The 14536-nt window shown below is 37.4% G+C and overlaps 1 protein-coding gene across 1 annotated transcript; it reads left to right on the forward strand.

Annotated features, from left to right (window-relative positions):
* The first annotated feature begins 13475 nt into the window (after window positions 1–13475).
* Window positions 13476–14536, forward strand: LOC114410833. Its single transcript, XM_028374751.1, has 2 exons — window positions 13476–13553; window positions 13706–14536. The coding sequence occupies exons 1-2, from the start codon at window positions 13476–13478 to the stop codon at window positions 14534–14536; spliced, it is 909 nt and encodes a 302-aa protein (XP_028230552.1).

Genomic DNA, 14536 nt, shown 5'->3' on the forward strand with positions numbered 1-14536 from the left:
CTTGTTTGTTTGAACTTCGATAATGATGTTTTTTTTTTTACATTTTAGTATCTAATTATCTATGTTATGGAATTATATTAATTGGTGATGTTATTTTTAAATATTTTAAGACATGTGTAACATTTTATATTTTTTTATTGTAGATCGGGTCATGCGGGTCAATAAGTGATTTATCGGTTTGACCACTGGCCCAATGACCCAGTGGGGGTCGGGTTTTAAAACTAAGCTTTTTTTTCTATAACTACCTTTGGCAGTTGTGAGTCCTTTTAAGTGTGGCAATTTTTATCTGACGTCTCTTAAGGAGGAGGCAAATACTACCACTCAACTCAACTGATTCCTACACTTTTTGTCTATCACATCAAGAATCAATATCTCACCTTTGTTTTCGTGCCCATTCTCTTACAAAGTGTGGACTACGTGTGGTAGTTGGCTAGGGGTGAGCTATGTCTTCCCTGCAAATTGGAGATAACATTTTGCTATGTTAAATTGTGCTTGGCTTGGGAGGGGCAAAACAACACTATTAAAAAAAATAAGTTTTAACATCGTCCTATTAACATCGGTTATGATAAAAATCGATGTAACGTAATACGCGATGACATTTTTGAAAATAAATATCTTTATTAACATCGATTATTTGAAAACCGATGTTGTAAGTGCTTAGACGACATCAGTTTTTAAAATAATCGATGTTAATAAAGATATTTTATTTTAAAAAATGCCACCACGTATTACGTTACATCGGTTCTTATCATAACCGATGTTAAAACTTATTTTTTTAGTAGTGCTATATTATTAATTTTTCTTATTCTGTCACTTTTTTAATTAATTGTATTAAATTTTTATTGTTTTTGTTTTTTATTTGTTATTTAAGAAAATGAGAGGCACAGTCCGGACTAAGAAAATGAGAGGGATCCCTCTCTTCCCCAATAAATATAAAAGGAATGCTAATAAAATTGTTCAATTATAAATGTAATTATTTATAGTTTTAAAAATATCAATAATGAATTATAAAAAGAAAAACATTAAAAGTGAAAATTTATAGTAAAATATTTTATAAATAGATAAAGAAATTATCTTCACAATGAAGACCATAAAAAGATAATTCTAATATTTATCTAAAAGTATTATTATCTTCAAAATAAAAATTATAAGTGGATGAAATATTTTTAAAGATAAAAATATTCTAATTTTAAAATAACATATACAATATTAATACAATATAAAAAAATAGGGCGGGCAAGGTCCCTCCATATCCACCCACAGATTATACTCTCTCTTCTTTTTTGTGTTTTTCATCTTCGTTTTTCTCCCAAAACCGTTCTTTTTCCTGATTTATGATGGATGTGAATTTTTTTTTCTATCTCTCCTGTTGGGGATTGGGTATATCAATTCCCTACAAGTACTCATCCAATAATTTATATAAAAAATATAATTCTTGTGCAAAAAAATAATATTTAATTTTTTTTTTTGATAAAATTAAATATATTATTTACTCGTATGCCTTGACTATAATAATATATTGATAGTTTACAAACAGATTATTGTCAAGCTTCACACCCAATCTTATTACAGATGATTATAATTTGTAAGATGTCAAATGTTACAAATGAAATGACACAAACGTTCCTTCACAAAAAAATATATATAGATCAAGAAATGAATCCAAAATAAGAAACAAGGAGGGAATAGTAAGGGTAAAAGATTAATAAGGGCAGTCATGCAATATACATAATATAAAATAAGAGTAATTTAATATATATATATATATATATATATATATATATATATATATATATATATATATATATATATATATATCAAGTATGAGTATGAAAACACGCGGGTGGTATATATCAATTTTTGTCTGTGTCTCTCAATAGTGTTTTGAAATGACTTGACGATACTCAACAAAGTAAATGCAAGCCTATTGCTAGGTGGATTGTTGTTAAAGTAAGTAATTTAAACAATATGCTTATACTTATATTTTAGTATTGTGTAGACTAATTTGTACTTAACGTTGAATATCTAAATTTCATAATGTATTTAGTGTAATAGACAAAAATGAAGCACTGAGTGTGGATATTATGTCATGCACTGGATGTCAACTATAATCTTAGGAAATTTCAAGAATAATTGAGAAATGATAATTTTTAATTCACCAAATTTCATTTTGTTATGATTGCTATTATATTATTAACTTATGTTTTATTATATCATGTAGTATTTCACTAATGCTAGACCATTGGAACCAGAGAGATTGAAGGCGCTTTACATCCAGTGGGCAAAGTACTATTTGAAAGTTAAAAATGAAACTTAGGATGTTTAGGAAATTTTGTAATTGTAGTTTATATTTACTTCACATTTTTTACAATTCATGTCTCAACATTAAATATGCTTTTAATTTTTAGTAATTAGTAAATTTCTCATGGAATTTCTGGTAAAAGCTGTTTCAAAACAGAATGAAAATTATATGTTACGTGATCTGGTTTTAAAATTTACAGGTTAATTTTGGGTTTATTGAAAAAACAGACAACATATTAAAAAAAAAAATCTAAAAACAACATCGGTTTTAAAAATCAATGTTGTTAGTGACAGTTGTAAAAAATCGATGTTGATATGTATATTTATAATTTTCTTTTTTCATAATTCTTATCATATAACATCAGCTATTTAAATAACCGATGTTGTATTAATTAGTTAACATCGATTTTGGAAAACCGATGTTAACAATATTACTTTCAACATTAGTTAATAACTGATGTTGAAAGTCTTAAATAAACGATGTAAAAACCTTATTTTCTAATAGTCCAAGGTTGTGGAGAGTTGTATGGAGTGTTGCAGTTTGGGTACTATGGTGTCACCAGAAAAATATTATATTCTGACAAGCAAACCTTGATTTGGAGGTTGTTTTCCAGCTTATTCGATTGAAATCATGGTACATATTATGTGACCAAATCACTCGTCACCAGCATCAACCTAATTCTCATTTTCCACTGGTACAATGTTCATCAACATCTAAGGTTGGTGAGGTGGATTTCAACAAGGGACAAATTAAAAACAGAGCTTCACATAATAGGGGAGGATGCATGGCAAGGGTGGGTTGGAAAATGAGAATTAGGTTAATGTTGGTGACGAGTGATGGGTTGGTCACAAATCAATATACTCGTCACAAACAAAGCTTCACATTGTTGTGCTTGTGACGAGTGATTGGTTTGTGTTGATGTTGATGACACAAAGACGAAAAAGGTTGTTAGGTTTGATATGGTGATTTTCATAGGCCATGATGGTTGGGTGTTTGGTTCTAAATGGGTAACACTGATGCTAAATAATTGTCACAAAACGTTAAATTCGAAGAACAACATAATTTATATATATTTTAGGAGTTTTAAACCGTAAAAAATTGTATAAAAATCCACCACAAATCACTAACATTGGAATTTTCACTAATGTAGTTAGTGAGGAAGGAACAATGTTAGAAATGAGGTATGAAAATTATCCATTTTCAAAAGTTTGAATACTAATTTATCAATTCAAAATTATATATAGGGACTAAATTTAGAATTGACAAAAATGTATAAAGACTTAAAAAAAATTTTCCTTTATTTTTTTTTAGGAAGCTACAAGTATATTTTACTAACACTACTAGAAAATACACTTTCAACATCGGTTATTTAGAACATTCTACATCGGTTCTAAGACCGATGTTGAAAGTGACGATGTTGAATGTATGAATGTTAACATCGGTTTTGGAGAACCGATGTTAACATACATATGACAACATCGGTTCTCCAAATACCTGATGTTAAACACAATGAACAACAGCAAAAAAGTGTAGGCATGATGAACGTTGACATCGGTTTTTCAGTAAAACCGATGTAAATATGTTAGTTTAACATCGATTTTCTAGAAAAACCGATGTTAATATATGCCCTTAACATCGGTTTTGCTAGAAAACCGATGTTAATATATGCCCTTAACATCGGTTTTGCTAGAAAACCGATGTCAACGTTGATGATGCATACACTTATTTGGTGTAGTTCTTTGTGTATAACATCGGTTAATTATAAATAACCGATGTTAATATTCAAATATTCACATCGGTTATTTATAATTAACCGATGTTAATGTACACTAGTTAACATCGGTTTTCTACAGATAACCGATGTTAAAATACAAACGCTGACATCGGTTATACACAAAAAACCGATGTTAATATACAAACGTTAACATCGGTTTTCTATTATAACCGATGTTGGTTATCATATTAACATCGATTTTTGTTAATAACCGATGTTGTTTTCAAATATTTTTTTTATATATACTTTCTGTTTTTACAGTAAACCCAAAATTGTACCTGTCAAATGCAATTTCAGGAGGCCCAATTCACAGCAAATAAACATTTTATTCTGCTTTCAAGCAGCTTTAATGATAATAAACATCAAATAATTGATTTATATATTATAAAGAACTATCAACAAATGAATTCAATGTTCATGTTACATAGAAAATGTAAAAAATGTAAAAAATGTTAAAAATGTCCCTAAATCCTAGGCCTGATCTCTAATTCGGAGATAAAACTGTGCCCACTGGATCCGCAATGCTTTTAATCTCTCAGGCTCCAATGGTCTAGGGTCGTTAAAATACTGCATGATTAAATAAATCATATTAAGTTAATAATGTAATACAAATTATAAATAAATCGATTTTCTTTGAAATAAACTTACCGCTTCCCAATTATTTCTAAAAGTTCCTAAAATGATGGTGGACATCCAGTGCATGACATAATAGCCGCACTCAGTAGTTCCTTTTTGTCTATTACACTAAATACATAATGAAATTTGGATATTAATTAAACAACTAGTGTACAGACACATAAAGAAATATATATATAAGTAGAAGTTTTATGTAAATGACGTACCTTGACGACAATCCACCTAGCAGGAGCCTTTGATTTAGGCTGTGGAGCATCATTAAGACCCTTGATAGCACTGTTCCATATGAGTAACAATTAAAAACTGGTGTTGTACGTTGAGGTATTACAATGCAAATGTATTGAAAACAACACTAACCTATTAATAATCCCCTTAAGGTAGTTGTCTGGCCTGTTATGCAATGAACAAAACCAGACAACTAAGTGTTCCTTGGGCAGGATGACCACCATCTGTCAGTGTCCGCTGCAGTGGAACCTAAAATGGGTTAGTACATTAGTAAACATTAATTAAATTTTGTTATTTTGTGACTTACCCATTTAGGTAGGCTCCAAGATACAGATCGCGTTGTGAACTCTGCATCCAACTCTTTATGTAACTTTTAGATTCAAACTGCAATTGCCCAGACCTCTGAATGGACTGAGGCTCGAGGAATCCATAGATATCAGAATTCCCCGCTCGCATAGATGTTTCAGTGAGATGTCTGTTTATGTTAAGTCAAAGTTAAATATTTATGAATTGAAAGCCATAACTTAGGTAAATAAAATCCTTTTATATAAAGACTTACAGAATCCACAACTGTAACACTGATATGCTGAGACATTGACCACCGTGTGCGATTTCGGAGAGGTCTTCGTGCTTTTTGTATAGGGGGAAATCTGGATTAACGACCCCGAACATGGTGGCATCCCATCTAACCTGATAAGGCCTCAAGAAAAGCTCTGGGATGGTCAATGTCATCAAATAAAGCGGATCATCGACCTCCGGATCGGGCTTCAGAGGTGGTTTTGGCGGAGACACAGCTACCTGTTCATGAAACAAAGTTAAATAGCCTAATTTGAAAAGAAGAAACATATAGTAAGGACAATAAGTACCTACTGTGATAAAGACTTGACCAGATGTGTCGGCCAAGCAAGGAAGGTGTGAAGTGCCTGCCCCACTAAGGAAACCTCATCAGTGGGTACAGGAACTGGAGCATCTGCATCTCTAACCTCCTCCACACTCACCTTTATTTGGCCAGGCAACAAAGGAGTGTTATGAACAACAGTGGATCCCTCATAAACTCTCCCGATGGCAACCAGGCGGGCAGGATCTGCTTCTATGTACAAGCCGCACCTGTCAGAGTCACCGGTCTCAGGATCGTTTCCTGAGGGATCAACACAACTCCCCTTTGTGCTCACTCGAGGACCGGAGGGACCAGGACCAACCAGAGGCTCAAGAGGCACTGCAAGTCCCTGAGATTGCATCTGCGACTGAAGCTGGCTGAAGGATGCCATGACCTGCCTCGTCACTTTCTTTGTGATGGACTCCTCTAGCTGGTCCCTGATCTACTGAGTCAGCTGGTGTAATTCGTCAGGAGGCAGGGAGGAAGCGCTGCGGGACGTCCGTGGAGCCGATCCAAAGTATTGTTTGATGGTGACACCGGCTCCAGTACCACGGACACGTCCAGGGTGCTCTGGACGTCCAATAGCAGCGGTCAGAACATCCTGACGTCCATGGGGGGACGAACGATCCCTGTGTGGCCTGCTCCTCAAACGAATCCTGCATAGAAAACACACAGTGGTACATGGCATTCTCAAAATATTCAAACATAATTGTAATGGTTAGTTGAACATGACTTACAATCTTCTCAGCGATTTCCTTTGCGGCCTCAGTCGTCATCTCCCCTGTCTTCTTCGTGCAGGCCATCTTCCACTTCACGTGGCGTCTGACCGGGGATGGAGGGTCGATGACGCCATCAATGCTTCCTGACTGTGCAGCTTCCTGCATCTTCTTCTTGGTCTTCTTAGCCAGGAGCTTCTGCTCCAAATAATCATAACCCCCACGAGACAAAACGTGGGGGGCAGTATTCTGCTTTTGGATGGCCTGTGCCTTCATATGCACATCCTGAAAAAATTAAACAATAATGTTTGAAATGGGTAGAATGAAGTATAACAACATCATGTTTAATATGAAAAACAACTTAAATGGCAAAGGAACATACCTCCCAAGAAGGGTCTCTGCGAGTCTGGCAAAACTGGGTCCACTTTTCCTTGCTGATGCCGTATTTGTCACAGTGTCCTCGACACCGTCCTGATCAGCTGCAAGGGCCCATTTTCTCGTGAGGTCTGATTTAAACTGCCTCCATCTCTCTCCCACGGTCTGTAGTAACTTCCTTTTCGTCCTACTGTCAGAAGCCTCTGGGATATCAAATTCCGCCTGACAACATGAAACAAAGTTTATTTATTACAATAATGAAATTTTTTGGCTATTAATTACACACAATCAAATAAGAAAAGAGAAATACTTGAATATCCTCCCAAATTAGGTCCTTCTGAGCAGTAGGGACCTCCTTCCAGTTCTCGTAGGTGATGTCCACCTTATCACGTGCCACAATCCCCAAATATGTTCTTAATTTCTTCTTGTGGGGACCGTCGGCCTTCCCTATAGCAGGATCAACATGCACCACTGGTCTCTCAACACCAGGTGGTCTAGTGGACAACAATCGTAGGCGTGAGGCTTTGCGTGTCCGCTTCACGGCAGACGTCGAAGTCGATGCGTCCGAAGTAGGAGGAGGAGGAGGAGGAGAAGGAGGAGAAGGAGGAGGAGGAGGAGGAGGAGTAGTGGAGGCAGGTGGAAAACCCATGATCTTTTATACAATAACATACAAAATTGGATTAATGAAAAGAGGATTAGTGATAAGTTTTTTTTGGAAGGCAAAAGTATAAGATTATTAAACAAAACCCCACCACATAAGGAGACAAGACAAATTAACCAAAGGACTCTGAAAGATAGGTAGTTGTGCTTTTTAATTGTGATTTCATCCATGTTTTCTTTGATATTGATTTTCTTAGGACTTCATCCATGTTTTGACAGCATTTGATTTTCTTTTTTGTAGAAAAGAAAGAGGGGAACGAGCAACAATTTGAAGGTTGTACATTCAGGAACTAAAGAATTCAAAATAGCTAGTAATAAGAGGGATTTGTTTTTGGGATTTTATGAGCACCAAGAGCGGCTACGCAAGAAGCTTGCACTTGAGGAGGGAAGGATATTTGCAGCTAATGAACAACTTTCTTAACTATTTGTCCTTCAGATTTCACTGTTTTTTTTTCTTATATGTAAATATAAATAATATAAGGTTATGCCATAGGGACATGGTCATTTTTACCCCTAACAATCTTAGAAGTAAATATAGACCATGTTTTTATGCCATACCCTTATACCATTTATATTTACATATTAGCAAAAAGAAACAGTAAAATCTTAAGGACAAATAGTTAAGAAACTTGTTCATTAGCTACAAATATCCTCCCCTCCTCAAGTGCAAACTTCTTGCGTAGCCGCTCTTGGTGCTCAGAAAATCCCAAAAACAAATCCCTCTTATTACTAGCTATTTTGAATTCTTTAGTTCCTGAATATACAACCTTCAAATTATTGCTCGTTCCCCTCTTTGAGAATGAGGAGGATCTTCATAGGACTTCATCCAGCTGATGTTTGTCGGCAGTTTCATCATCCACCACCCTTTTCTTCTGTGCCTTCTCACGTTCATTGTTGTTAAACCCATATTTATGCCTTCTTCCCTTCATGTCTTGTTTTATCACCACTTTAGCTGAATCTCCCATCTTCAGCATAGTTGAATCTCCTGTCTTATTGTCCAATGCCACATTTTGATGGCCTGTATCTCTTTTCTTCGTATGTTCTACTGCTTCAGCTTCACAATGCATAGAGCAATCTGAATTTTCCAGTCATCACCAAAGGCTTCTGCATCAGCGTTGACACTCTCCACCCTCTTTGGTTTATGCTTCTGTGTTTTCTTCCATGCTTCCTCCTTATAATTCTTAGATTTATTGGAGGTCCCACTAGAAGGATCAGCACCAATCCGTGCCTGTTCCTCCTCTACCAGCTCAATATCTTTCGTTTCACCTTTGCTTTTGAAAACTACACTGTAATTTACAAAACAAAAGTTGAAAGGAAAGATATTGACCTGATAGACGAGGAAGAAGCACAGATTGGTGGTGATCGTTCTAGTGCAACCTCGAATAAAGCTGAGATTTATAACGAGGAGGCACGGAAGAAAACACAGAAGCATAAACCAAAGAGGGTGGAGAGTGTCAATGCTGATGCAGAAGCCTTTGGTGATCACTGGAAAATTCTGATTGCTTTATGCATTCTGAAGCTGAAGCACTAGAACATACGAAGAAAAGAGATACTGGCCATCAAAGTGTGTCATTGGACAATGAGACAGGAGATTCAACTATGCTGAAGATGGGAGATTCAGCTAAAGTTGTGATAAAACAAGACATGAAGGGAATAGAGCATAAATATGGGTTTAACAACAATGAACGTGAGAAGCCAGAGAAGAAAAGGGTGGTGGATGATGAAACTGGCGACAAACATGAGCTGGATGAAGTCCTAAGGAGGCAAATTGAAACAAAAAACCGATGCCTCAATAAGAGAAAAATGTAGTTGTCACTTACTAGGTTTGGTGACCTCTGTCTCTGTAGAAAATTACATTAGCCGATGTTAATCAATTCTCCTTCATCATGATCATTTCGATTTGCATGAACGTCGTCAGCTTCTTCTTCTCTGACAACGTTACCAGTGATTTGAGCGGTCAAAGGACTAACATAGGTGTCCATGTATGAATCATCATCTTCTACATTAACACCAACTATTTTGCCCTGCAGAACCATGCACCACCTTTTATCACAAGGGTCTTGCACGTAAAATACTTGTCTAGCTTGTTCTGCCATGATGAAAGGGTCATTGTGGTAACCAAGTTTCTTTAGATCTACCAGGGTAAATCCTATATCATCGGTGCGCACACCGGTGTTGCTGTCAACCCATTTACATTTGAAAACACATACTGTAAATTTCACATAATTAAGCTCCCAAATTTCATCAATGAACCCAAAGTAAAGGATGGAAGCTACACAGGGATTGGCGTCATTGACACTTGCAAAGTGTTGAGATTCAGCCCTTAGGGTGACCCCGCTGTTCTGCATTGTACTTTTGTCATCTTGTGCTTTTGTGTAAAATGAATACCTGTTTATGTCGTATCCTTGCCAGGTTATAACATTTCTTTTAGGCCCATCTGCTAGTTTTCTTAATTTTTCTGAAGCATTCTCATCTGCAAAGATTGTATCTTTAAACCAATCACAAAAATTTTTGTTATGCTTTTTCAACGCCCAATTCTTTGACATTTTCGGATTATTCTGTTTGACTAAAGCTTCATGCTTAACTATGTATGGCAAAACTTCATTACTGTTGTTCAAGACATACAAGTGAGCTTGTAACAAATCTTCTACACTTGGAGTGATCACCTGCAGTCCTCTTGAACCCTTACCACCCACTCTGTCATCATGCCGACACTCAGGAAGCCCAACAGCTTTAGCCTTCTCTAAGTATTCTGAACAAAATTCAATGGCTTCTTCTGCAATGTACCTCTCAACAATAGATGCTTCCGGACGATATAGATTCTTTGTATACCCTTTTAAGATCTTCATGTATCGCTCAATCGGGTACATCCACCGTAGATAAACAGGACCACAACATTTGATTTCTCTGACCAGATGCACAATCAAGTGAATCATGATGTCAAAGAAAGCAGGGGGAAAATACATCTCCAACTGGCATAGTATAATTGCGGCCTTATTTTCCAACTCATCAAACATTACTGGATCAATCACTTTGCTACATATAGCATGGAAGAAAAAGCACAGGCGAGTTATCGTGAACCTGACTTTATTTGGCAAGATGTCTCGTATAGCCACGGCTAACAATTGTTGCATGAGCACGTGACAATCGTGAGACTTTAACCCTACAAGCTTAAGCTCCTTCAACTGCACAAGGCTCTTAATATTTGAAGAGTATCCTTGTGGAACCTTCACCCGACGAAGACACTGACAAAAACTTATCTTCTCCTTCTTGGACAAAGTATGGCAGGCTGGGGGCAAGTAAATTTTCTTCCCATCAGACCTTGGATGCAACTGTGATCTTATACCCATATCAGCTAGATCTTGACGGGTATTCAAGCCATCCTTCGTCTTGCCTTGAATGTTAAGGAGCGTCCCAATCACACTGTCACAAACATTTTTCTCCACATGCATAACATCAATACAATGTCTAACGTCAAGATCACACCAGTACGGAAGATCAAAGAAAATGGACCTCTTCTTCCATATGCAACTCTGACTTTTATCCTTCTTTTGGGTCTTCCCAAATACAGTGTTCAGGTGTTGAACCCGCTGATATACCTGCTCACCAGTCAACGGTATCGGTGCAATATCATGCTCTTGACTTCCATTAAAAGTTTTTCTCAGTCGTCTGTAAGGATGATTAGGTGTTAGAAAGCGGCGATGCCTACTGTAGACTATTTTTCTCCCATGTTTCAGTTGTATGTAACTTGTATTTTCTTCACAGATGGGGCATGCATGATGACCCTTAACACTGTAACCGCTGAGATTTCCATATGCTGGAAAGTCATTAATGGTACAAAAAAGCATTGCACGCATTTCAAACGTCTCCTTGCGAAACACATCAAACACTACAACCCCTTCGTCCCACAACTTTCTCAGATCTTCAACCAACGGACTTAGATAAACGTCAATGTCATTTCCTGGCTGTCTTGGGCCCGATATCATCATACACAACATCATGTATTTTCGCTTCATGCACAACCAAGGAGGCAAATTGTGAATTACTAGCAAAACTGGCCATGAACTGTGTTGAGTGCTTAAGGTGCCATATGGATTCATTCCATCACTGACTAGTCCAAGTCTAAGATTTCTTGGCTCATTCCTGAAATCCGGATACAAACCATCAATCTTCTTCCACTGGGAGCAATCAGTCGGATGACGGACCATTCCATCAGAAATCCTTCCATTTGCATGCCATGTAAGGTCTTTTGCATCTTCCTCGTTAGCAAACATACGCTTAAACCTTGGAATGATTAGAAGATACCACAAAACCTTCGCTGGGGGGCCCTTGTTGCAGTTTTCATCAGAATTGCTTTCCTCTTCATCCTTTACTTTGTACCGTGAAGTCCCACAGACAGGGCATTTGGACATTTCTTGGAATTCATGCCTGTAGAGTATGCAATCATTGGGGCAAGCATGAATCTTCTGATACTCCATACCCATGGGACACAATATATTCTTCGCCTTATAGTAACTTTTAGGCAGCGTGTTGTCCTCTGGAAGCAGATTGTGCACTACCTCAAGCAGTGAGGTGAAACTTTTGTCACTCCACCCATACCTGGCCCTCACATTAACCAGACTTAACACCGCAGACAACAGGGTTAAGGAATTCTTGCACCTCGTATACAAAGGCTTCTTTGAATCACTCTGCAATCCTTCATACACAGGGGCGTGTGCTTGTTGAAAACACTCTTGTCCAAGGTCACGAATCATGTCTTCCAAGCGATCTCCCATTTCTACATCAAATGGTTCAGATTGGGACCCAGTATGCATGTCAGTCACTTCACCATGCCATATCCACGTCGTGTAATTCTTCTTCATCCCATCACACAATAGATGGTCCCATATGTCGTCAAGTAGTTGTCGTCTTCCATTCAAACAGTTGATGCAAGGACAATAATATTTTCCTTCTTCATTCGGTCGACCTCTTTCTAAAGCAAATTGCAAAAACTGCTCGACGCCATCCTCATATTCTGGGCTCATGCGACTTTGATTGATCCAACTTCGATCCATCTAAGCAAATCCATGCATGCAAATCTCACTTTTTTATTTATAGGTGTGGCCCTATCCCATTTAGGAAGACTGTCTTTTATGTTAGCCTCAAACGTCATGGTTAGCATTATTTTGAACAATTTGAGTAAATTTCGGCAGCATTTCGCATTGGTCTCCAAGTACACGACATGACATCGGTGAAACGAATTTCATGATAATCAAGTATGCACTCAGAGAACAACTTGAAATGCATTCAACCGAAATTTCATCAAATTAATCAAAATAATAATAACCTGACCAAATGAGTCTAACATAAAAATACAAGTCTCCCCAAACTGTCCAAACGGACAATTCAAGACTAAATACAATGACTAATGCAAACTATCCGCAAGAATCATTGCATTCAGTCTCAAACGAGAATCTACGGTTCACTCAGCATGAACAACAGTTATTTATATAGCAAATTACATTCAGCACGTATAACAACATTCATGACATACAAGAACATTCATGACGTACAACAACATACAAGGACATCAACAGTTGTGTGTGTGTGTGTGTTTGTCTATGTGTGTGAGTGTGTTTGTGTATGTGTGTGTCTGTGACTCAGTGTGTGTGTCTTTGTGTCTTTGTCCGTCTCTTTATGTGTGTGTGTGTGTGTCTGTGTGTGTGTTTGTCTCTTTATCTGTGTGTGTGTGGGTGTGTGTGTTTGTGGTTGTCTCTTTATCTGTGTGTGTGTTTGTCTCTTTATGTGTGTGTGACTGTGTGTGTGTGTGTGTGTTTGTCTCTTTATCTGTGTGTGTGTGGGTGTGTGTGTTTGTGGTTGTCTCTTTATCTGTGTGTGTTTGTCTCTTTATGTGTGTGTGTGTGTCTGTCCATGTGTGTCAGTGAGTTTGTGTATGTGTGTGTTTGTGACTCAGTGTGTGGGTCTCTGTGTGTGTCTGTGGCTCAGTGTGTTTGTGTCTTTGTCTGTGTCTTTATGTGTGCGTGACTCTGTGTGTGTGTGTGTATCTTTATGTGTGTGTATGTGTTTGTGTTTGTGTTTGTGTCTGCGTGTGTTTGTCTCTATGTGTGTTTGTTTGTGTATCTGTGTGTGTCTCATTGCAGGGTAGCAAAGGATCATTTCAGTGGCTTGACACAACACAGTTTGTACTAGACAGAGATTTTTCAGATCATTGCCCTATCCTTCTAAGATCCAAAAGTGTTGATTGGGGTCCTAAGCCTTTCAAGGTCATGGATTGGTGGCTGCAGGACAAGGGATTTCAGGAAATGGTGACCCTTAAATGGAGCAATTTCCACCCTAGTGGATGGGGAGGATATGCCCTCAAGCAAAAACTGAAGTTCATTAAAGCTTGCATTCGACAGTGGAGCTCATCCAATGGAGTTATTAATGCTAAGAAAATTCAGGTTTTAAAGAAGGAGCTGAATGCTTTGGAGGCTGGTATCTTTGACAGAATTCTGAATCAATCTGAAGTGGAGCTCAAGAAGTCTCTTCAGGAGCAATTGTGGCATGCTACTAATGCCTATGAATGTATGCTGAGGCAAAAGGCTAGAGTGAAATGGTTAAAGGAAGGGGACAGAAATTCAGCTTACTTCCACAAGCTGATAAATCATAGAAGAAGACATAATGCTATTCAAGGATTGATCATTGATGGGGAATGGGTTCAGGAACCTAGTAGAGTCAAAACTGAGGCCTTCAATCATTTCAAAGATAGATTTTCTGAGCAGAATTTTAATAGACCAACCCTGGATGGTGTGCAGCTACCTTCCCTTGGTCAAAGTGAGAATGAAGCCCTTGTGGCCAGATTTTCTGATGCTGATACAGTTTGTTTACCAAAAGCCAGAGGTGGATTGGGTATTAAAGATTTGAACAAGTTTAATGAAGCCTTGCTAGGCAGCTGGCAAATAATCCTCATCAGCTTTGGGCAAGAACTCTAG

This window comes from Glycine soja, chromosome 4, assembly GCF_004193775.1.
Source record: "Glycine soja cultivar W05 chromosome 4, ASM419377v2, whole genome shotgun sequence".
Classification (NCBI taxonomy): Eukaryota; Viridiplantae; Streptophyta; class Magnoliopsida; order Fabales; family Fabaceae; genus Glycine; species Glycine soja.